At 37.3% G+C, this 8,382-nt stretch overlaps 2 protein-coding genes across 3 annotated transcripts; one reads left to right on the top strand and one right to left on the bottom strand.

The window, feature by feature from the left end:
- Positions 1-224: 224 nt before the first annotated feature.
- On the top strand, positions 225-1,777 carry LOC111797248 (probable ribosome biogenesis protein RLP24). The gene is made up of 4 exons (XM_023680203.1): positions 225-466; positions 864-979; positions 1,118-1,368; positions 1,463-1,777. Exons 2-4 carry the CDS (start codon positions 899-901, stop codon positions 1,632-1,634), a joined length of 504 nt encoding a protein of 167 aa, XP_023535971.1. The 5' UTR covers positions 225-466; positions 864-898; the 3' UTR covers positions 1,635-1,777.
- A 258-nt stretch (positions 1,778-2,035) lies between these two features.
- On the bottom strand, positions 2,036-6,551 carry LOC111797014 (probable LRR receptor-like serine/threonine-protein kinase At2g16250). Of its 2 annotated transcripts, XM_023679861.1 has the most exons (5): positions 6,356-6,551; positions 3,826-5,993; positions 3,329-3,457; positions 3,211-3,233; positions 2,036-3,064 (listed from the first exon to the last, which is right to left on the bottom strand). In XM_023679861.1, the coding sequence occupies exons 2-5, from the start codon at positions 5,754-5,756 to the stop codon at positions 2,487-2,489; spliced, it is 2,661 nt and encodes an 886-aa protein (XP_023535629.1). In that variant the 5' UTR covers positions 5,757-5,993; positions 6,356-6,551; the 3' UTR covers positions 2,036-2,486. The 2 variants fall into 2 exon arrangements, with proteins under 2 accessions (XP_023535629.1, XP_023535628.1); XM_023679860.1 differs by having other exon boundaries at positions 3,826-6,551.
- Between the last annotated feature and the right edge of the window lie 1,831 nt (positions 6,552-8,382).

Below are 8,382 nucleotides of genomic sequence, written 5' to 3'. Positions count from 1 at the left end.
TCACTAATGTGGTTCCGTTCTATTTCAAACCACTTTCAGCATTGGTTGATCTCTTGTATGAAGGCAGGGGCTCCCTTCTGTAATGCCATATTTTTTGTAATAAATAAAATATATTTTCCTTTCCCTTTGATTTTTTTATTATTTCTGTTTCAATCTTTCTTTCCGTATAATAAATAAAATAGAAGTAATAAAGAAAAACGAATGGCAAAAAACGGGGGAAAAAAAAAAAGCTTGACTTGCTGTTTAAAACCCTATTTCACTTCAGCTACCCCCTCCCCCCATTACCCGCCACTGCACCCCGCCTGACGCTCGGGGTTCCTGCCCGACACAGTCTCAGCGGCTACCGCCGCACGCTGCACTCTCGGCTGCTGTCAGCCTTCCCTCGAAATTGCCGTCGGTGGTTCAGCACCAATCCCTCGCCGTTGGTGCGATCGCATCGCCGCCACTCATTTGCCAGTTCCCCAAGGTTATATATTTTGTTTCGCTTGGTTATGTTGACTTATTCTCTTCACACACGGTGAAGAAAGTCGAGAACCTTTCTTTTCTTGTTGATTTCTTCTTCAACCAATGTTCACCTAGATTTCAAGTTCCTTAGATTTGAAATTAAAACAAGAATGTATACCTTAGATTTCAAATTCCTTGTTTTTTTTTTTTCATCCAAATTCTGGGGTTCCAAAGAGTGGTAAACTTGCGCTTAAAGTTATAATCCAAGTAAGCCGAGCGTTTTCGCAGGGGGTGGGAGTATGTTAAATTTCTGAACTATTTAGCTTTTTAGAGAGATTGTTTCTCCGTTTCAGTCGATCTTCTGAATATATAAGTTGCAGTTCATTTGATTTTCTCTTGCCCGTGCCTTTTGTGTGCAGGAAATTTATAGGCTTGTTATTTGATCAAGAAAAGAATGAGGTTAGAGAAGTGTTGGTTCTGTTCCTCCACTATATATCCAGGACATGGTATTCAGTTTGTTCGCAATGATGCGAAGGTAAGATTTAACCAACCTTTTGTGATTTGTTGTTTGTGATGCATATTAGGCTGTTGAAGTTGATAATTGTTCTTGTTAAACTAGTGATGATGGACAGGGAGCCCTATGTTTCTACTTCCTAATCTGATTTTTCTGCAGATTTTTAGATTTTGTCGGTCAAAATGCCACAAGAACTTTAAGATGAAGAGAAATCCCCGCAAAGTAAAATGGACCAAGGCCTATAGAAGGTTGCATGGAAAGGATATGACACAGGACTCAACTTTTGAGTTTGAGAGGAAGCGCAATAGGCCGGAGAGATATGACAGGAATCTCACGGAAGAGACATTGAGGGCTATTAAGAAGATTGATAAAGTCAGAGCAGAAAGGGAGTCGAGGCACATTGCACGCAGGTTTTAAATTTCTTCCATTGCCGTTTGTTGTATGCCTATATATTTTGTGAATACTGCTTCTTGTGGTGTAACTCGGGATCGTTCGCGTTTGCAGAATGCAAGGAAAGAAAGCAAAGGAACTCAGAGAGGCAAAGAAGGAATTGGATCAGAGCATCAGTTTGGTCAAAGCTCCTCTTGCTCTCAAGGAGGATCCTTCCCTCACCCTTCCAAAGATCAAACTCAATGTGGAACCATCACAAGCAGAGCAAAATCATATGGAAGAATGAGTTTGTTACTCTTATATCATTATATCTAATATTTACGTCATAATTACTTTTTCACATATCTCGAACTGCTACAATTCTTATGCAGTGGTAGATTGTCATTGTTTGTTCTATAGAATTTCATTTTGAGAATTGTTCTTTAATCATTTCTTGCTTCTTTTTTTGTCTTGCTTCTTTGGTACATTTTCTTGAAAAGGGTATTTGGAGATTAGATCATAGGTGGCTGAGGACTAACACGGGTATAGGTCAACCTCACCCTGCAAACCATACTGTACTTCAAGGTTTTAAAACGTGTTTGCTAGCCTGAAGTCCACCCACTGATTCATGTGTGACCCAAGAAGTTTGAAGGAAGTATAAATTTGTGAACTAATTTGGGGTAAAATAATTAAATATTAAAATTCAGATAAACAATAAAAACTAAAACTTTTTATGTACCTTACTATTAGAGGTGGCTTCATGTGAAAAATATGTTCTTACAAATACATCTCAATCGATAGACCATGACACTTCACATATACGGTTCCAATCACCTATATGTACACAAGACGAACATCTCAACCTGGCAGTCGTGTTCTATTGGCATAAACTAACACAGGTAACTCAAGAAGTCCAATAGGCATTTAAGAATTTATTAAAAAAAAAAAAAAGAGAACTCGAGCTTTCACATTCTCAACCAAAGAGGTTTCTCTTGGAGCAGCAGCATTCTCCTCTAGGAATGATTGCCAATGTTATCTTCAATCTGATGCGCAGCAATTAAGTTAAAAACGATCCGAGAATAAGAGTCTGTTCTCGACTCAGCATTGATACACAAGTTACAGTAGTCTTGATCGGGAACTTGAAACTTAGTGCAAATGTTCAATCTTGCCTCTCGACGTCTCCAAACTCCTCTGGTTCGGGGACAATTTCATTGGATATCCTTTTATTTGAAGATGAGAAATCATATCCACAGCTGCCATGGGAGCTTAATCTTCCTGGTTGTTTAGAGCCACTGCCGTTTTCTCTATTTACATCTGATGAGCTGCGCCTCCAGCTACCATGAAAAGCAGAACTCCAAGATCTTCTTGATGAAGTTGTGCGCAGCCTGCCGGAGCTAGAGAGTTCTTCCCTGACTACTTTCAAAGGATTTTCCAATGCCTTAAGGATGTATCTCATGAGGGGTCGTCTAGATGGTTTGGGGTTCAGGCACGACTTGGCAATGATCGCCATCGCCCATACCTCTTCCAATAGATCGTCATCTATCATCAACGATGGATCGACTATCTGTGTTACGAGCTCCTTATCATGGATACTTATGTTAGATAAGGTGTGTTCCAACCACTCCTTTGTTGTAGCATCTTCTTCTGCTTTGCTGATACTAAGTTTTCCCGTCACAAGTTCTAACAATACTTTACCAAAACAGTGAACGTCCTGCGAACAGGATGCTGGTGAGGAGCCTGTATGCACAACAAATTGGTAAGTCATACGAATAAGTTATATCAAACAACAGCCTCTATCCCACCAAATTAGGCCATCAAAAGTCCTTGGCTATTTGGTATGAACGTATGCTTAAAAGAAGAGGGATCTTAGAAGGAATACGCACCAGAAGAGCATTGTTCGGAGCTTCTGCACAAGAGAATCAAGAAGATGCCATTAGAATTTTGATTAAATAACAAAGAAACAAATATAATTGAGAAAATACTGTGGCTTAAGATACGCACTGTGGCTTTCTCCGCAATCTCGTGAAGGCATTTTGGTGCTGATCCCCATCTACAACACAGGCCTCACTCAAGCTTCCAAGACGCACTTCGAATTTGTCATCAAGGAGGATACTGCTTGCTTGAATATCTCTTCAGCATTTAAGAAAAGCAAAGTCAATACTTGTAATAGCCCGAATCTATTACTAGCAAATATTGTCCTTTTTGGACTTTAGACTTTCCCTTTCGAGCTTCCTCTTAAGGTTTTAAAAATGCGTATGCTAGAGAAGGATTTTCACACCCTTATAAGAAGTGTTTTTGTTCTCCTCTCTAACCGACGTGGGATCTAACACGTATAGTGCTTCTCTTAAATGAAAAGCACCTTTTGTACTATTTTTAAAGGTGACGCTCTTGAGATAATTGGCCAAAATGTCTAATAAGAAGCTGATATTTTACAAGCAGATGCCTCCACTTAAAATTTGAATATTATGACACCAAAAAGAAAACTTGTTGATTGATACCTGTGGACGAGAGGAGGGCTACATTCATGATGCAGGTAAGACAGGGCCTCGGCAGCTCCTATTGCTATTTTCAATCTGATAATCCAATCCAGGGACTGAACATTGTCATCTTCTGAACTGGAAACACTCTGCAAGCAATTACCCAAGTCCCCATTTGGCATACACTTGTACACCAAAAGCTTCTCATCCTCGCGCTCAAAGCAGTGCCCCAAGAATGGAACGAACCTCATATGCGACACTTTGCTGAAAAAGTCTAGTTCCACAGAGTACCTTTCATTCTTCAAATACTGCATATTTACCTTTTTAATCACTACAGGAAGGCCACCCTCCAGGAACCCCTTGTAAAGATCTCCAGAGTGACCCTGTTTTATAAGATTGTCTTTGCAGAAATTCCCAGTACCGTGGAGCAACTGCTCATAAGTAAATGAATCTCCCAGACCAGCAAAGTAGACTGGATCCTTTGGAAGTGAAGGGCCGTGTCCATCTGGGACAGGGCCTACATTTGCTTTTCCTCTTTTATTTACTTTCCCTTCACCAGAAAATTTCAAGAGAACTACGAGGATAATCACAAACATAACAACAAAGCCCAATCCACCAAATAGTCCCACCATTATGAACTTCAAGCGATTGTTTTCATCATGACGAAGGTCTAGTTTGTCTGAATTTCCCTTTCCAAAACCTTCAAAAGTTAAGGTTCTCTCAGAGTAGAAGAGGCTACAAGCCTCGAAATCTCTTTGATCTGGCTCCATATCCAGGCAGTTTCCACTGAGGATAGCATTATGACTCTTGTTGAGTACAACACCCTGGAAATAGTTCCCAGATAAATCGATTGATCCATGCAATTCCAGCGGTAGATTTAGATGACCATACAGAAAATTATTTGAAAAGTTGAACGCAGCCATACTGTTTGGAACAAAACTTGGCAAGCTACCCGTAAAGTTGTTGTTGGATGCGTCAAAAAACCTCAATTTGGGGTGAGATAGCAAGCCATGATGCAGACGACCATCAAGTTTATTACCTCTCAAAACCAAAATTTCCAACTGAGAAAGGCTTCGAAACAAATCATCTGGCAAAGGGCCCTCCAAGCCATTGTCTCCAATATACATCTTTTCCAAATTCCTTAGCCCCCTCAAATTCACAGGTAGTGCACCGGTCAGTGAATTCTTGCCGAGATCAAGCAGCAGTAGTTCTGAAAGGTTACCTAATTCACTTGGTACAGAGGACGTTAAACTATTGTCCGAAAGATCCAACAATTGCAGTTTAGTAAGAGTGCCTAAACTGGGTGGGATAGGTCCACTTAAAAAATTCGAGGCAAGTTCAAGGCGTATAAGATTGTGAAGAGATGAAAGAATGGGAGGTATTGAGCCAGTAAGCAAATTTCTCGAGAGATCAAGAACAGATAGCTGAGATAACTGTCCTATTGCCGAAGGCATAGAACCAGTAAGACTATTACCAGATAAATAAAGATCAGTGAGCTTACTTAAATCGCCAATAGAGGTAGGTATTGGGCCAACGATCGAAGAAGAGCGCAGATCAAGCACTTGGAGAGCAACGAGCGACTGACCAAACCAGTCCGGAATGGAGCCAGGAAGCAAAAAACCAGACGCATTGAACGAAACCAAGGAGGTAAAATTAGCGAGCGCATCGACGGCGAAACGAGGGCTGAGCTGCCCACTCTGAGTTCGCCGCAGACCTGACACAGTGATCCCAACAACTCGACCGGCTTTGCACTTAATTCCCATCCAAGCGGAACAGGGATTGGCTTTTATTGGCCAATCTTTGCCTCTTAGCCCTAACGATGATCGGAGATCGAGTAACGCCGTCCACTCCATACTGGAGTTCAACGATTCCCCCTGACCTAAACCGCACTGAATTAATAACAACAACAAAGCTACAACTAGCAGATACCGCCGGTGAGCTTGAACTTCCATCGCCGCCTGATAATGTGGAAACAAACAAAACTGACCGTGGATTTTGAAGTTACATTTGCAACTCCATCGTCTTCAACGAGCCACAACCACCACAAGAGATCAAAGTTGAGCAACTTCCAGTAAAACCTCAAATCAACAGAGTTCGCCAATTTAACGCTCAATTAAATCTCACCGCTAATCACGAGCGATGATTCTACCTCTTATTCTGAACCGCCATAAATGCCATCCCAGAGTCACCTACAGATAATAATGCAACAATAATATACTTCACTTCCGCTAGGTGTATTCTATTCAGATTCACAACTCTACTCGTAAATCTTGCCCAATAAACACACGCACACAGACGGAGAGAGAGAGAGAAAGAGGAAGCACAGGCTCCGATTATCAATATAGCTTTGAGATTAAAGAACAGGTAGTTGATTTCAGCTGATTATGTGATCTTCACCCCCAAAAACTTTCTGGAAAAGATTTTTCAGAGTCATAAAGAAAAAGGATTCATTATCTCTTCGCAACAGACTGAGCACACAGTAACTCTAATAAAGATGGCCAGAAAGCCATTGTTAAACAATTGAAGAAGCTCCAATCAATTCAAACCTCACCTTTAAACTTTATTTGATTTCCCCTTTTCCAGAAGTGGACGGAAAGAAACTCAGCGAAGGAAGAATCCAAACAGACTTTGGACACCATTGGATCATCTTCATAGCATTTACCAACTGTAATTTACTTTTGTTGCGTCAGAAATTATTCATGGAAATATCAAATTAATACGCAAACTCTTCAAGAACTGACAATTCTTCATTATTCTTTTTGTTTTTGTATAATAGACGAGGGAGAAAACAGCTGTTATTTTAATTTTATATCAAAATAGCCCCCTGGATTATACATAATCTTTAATTACGTTTACCATATTAATCATAATCTCTTTCACATATACTATAATATGGCTCAATCATTGATCTAAATCTCCACAAATAATTAAATTGATTTAAGGATTAAATAAATTAAATTAAAAATATTTAAGAGTGAATTTAAAATTATAATTATAACGTGTATTAAATGTTTTCTTTTTTTCTGAAGAATAACTGTTTAAATTATTGGTAGGGTTTATCCAATTAATTACATTGAAGACATTAATGTTAGTTGACTAACAAACTTTTTATAATAAAAAATTGCTATAATTGGAGGGACATTAATGATGAAGGTTAAAATGTCTTTTTAATCAAATAGACACTATTTTCTAAGATTAAAATGTTTTTTTTTTTTTTTTTTTTGTGGGTTAGCTGTGTGAAAATTGAAATGACTCGATTAGCTCACGCTCAGTCAATTCCCCTACCACCTACAACTTGGAGTCAAGCGAGTCGACATTCCTACGTGTAACGTATTGTCTTGTTGTAATTGTCTCAATCATCATGTGTGTCCAACATGGCCTACTCTTACAATAATACATGTCTGCAGCTGATTTCTAATACTACGATAATATAAAAAATTAAAATAAAAAATTTCAACCTATTTTTGTTTGTTTTGTTTGAAGTTTAAATGAAATAATATATAATTTAAAGATAATTGAAATGAAAATTGAAATGAAAATTTTCATACTATGATAATTGATATGAATGAATAATCTTTTTAAAAATAATTGAAATGAAAACTTAACGGTTGGGTAGAAATTAATATACAACTTTGATATTTAAATTAATGAAATATATTAAATATGTATACATAGTATTCAGGTGGTCCGCAATTGTCGCACCCAATCAAACGAAAAAATAAAAAGCACAATTGACTTGATCATTCGATTCCATGCAGAGTCTAAGTGACATGTGAGCAATACCTAATTTTTATTTTTATCCACAAAGACATCGACGTGGACGTCAACGTTGAATCATTGTATTCAAAAAGCATCTAAATTTACTTTTTTCTCCTTAACAGGTTGCTACAAAGCAACTTCGTCGTTTGGCCCTTTTAGGGTTGGACGTTATATCTTTGTTGAAATGGAGCCCAACATTTTTATCAAAAAGAAAAAGCAAATAATAATAATATTCAAAGATAATAGAAATAATATAATTATTTAAAAAAATAAAAGAAAAGGGGAATATCTCAATCCATAGTCTACCTTCGAAGAGAAAATTGCTTGATTTTTTTTNTTTTTTTTTTTTTTTTTTTTTTTTTTTTTTTTTTTTTTTTTTTTTTTTTTTTTACATTTGTTAATTTTATAATTCATGTGGACTCAATTATATAAATATTCTCAAAATTTATATTTTGTTTTTATTAATATCTGTAATTAATGTTAGTTCCACATTTATTTAATAATTATTTAAATTACCACTCTGGGCCTGTGCGGGGACATTTGTTACCATAATTGTTGGGCTTGATGTAAATTGAAGCCCGGCCCAATTTATCCTCTCAATGATGATGCGAGTACGGAATAAGCTCTTACTTTTTTTATTTTATTTGTTGTTTGATTAAATATTTGTTTTAGTTTTATTTATTTATTTTTATCTATTGTTAAATATGAAATTGAAAATTTTAATATAGAATTAAGGTTTGGAGGACTTTTATTTTTTATTTGCAAATTAAGAGGCTATATGATACAAATGTAATATTTAACAAATTAAACTTCCAATTT

Source organism: Cucurbita pepo, chromosome LG06 (genome assembly GCF_002806865.2).
Source record: "Cucurbita pepo subsp. pepo cultivar mu-cu-16 chromosome LG06, ASM280686v2, whole genome shotgun sequence".
Lineage (NCBI taxonomy): Eukaryota > Viridiplantae > Streptophyta > Magnoliopsida > Cucurbitales > Cucurbitaceae > Cucurbita > Cucurbita pepo.
The sequence above is the reverse complement of the archived record's forward strand: the minus strand, read 5'-3'. Positions and strand labels throughout refer to the sequence as shown.

What these genes read in the sequence shown, in the direction of transcription:
- LOC111797248 (XM_023680203.1), top strand. Translation starts at nt 899, where the DNA reads ATGAGGTTAGAGAAGTGTTGGTTCTGTTCCTCCACTATATATCCAGGA. An exon ending in TTGTTCGCAATGATGCGAAG is followed by an intron (nt 980 to 1,117) that starts GTAAGATTTAAC and finishes ATTTTTCTGCAG; the next exon opens with ATTTTTAGATTTTGTCGGTC. An exon ending in TCGAGGCACATTGCACGCAG is followed by an intron (nt 1,369 to 1,462) that starts GTTTTAAATTTC and finishes TCGCGTTTGCAG; the next exon opens with AATGCAAGGAAAGAAAGCAA.
- LOC111797014 (XM_023679860.1), bottom strand. Translation starts at nt 5,756, where the DNA reads ATGGAAGTTCAAGCTCACCGGCGGTATCTGCTAGTTGTAGCTTTGTTG. An exon ending in AGCCCTCCTCTCGTCCACAG is followed by an intron (nt 3,458 to 3,825) that starts GTATCAATCAAC and finishes TAAATGCTGAAG; the next exon opens with AGATATTCAAGCAAGCAGTA. An exon ending in AGATTGCGGAGAAAGCCACA is followed by an intron (nt 3,234 to 3,328) that starts GTGCGTATCTTA and finishes TCTCTTGTGCAG; the next exon opens with AAGCTCCGAACAATGCTCTT.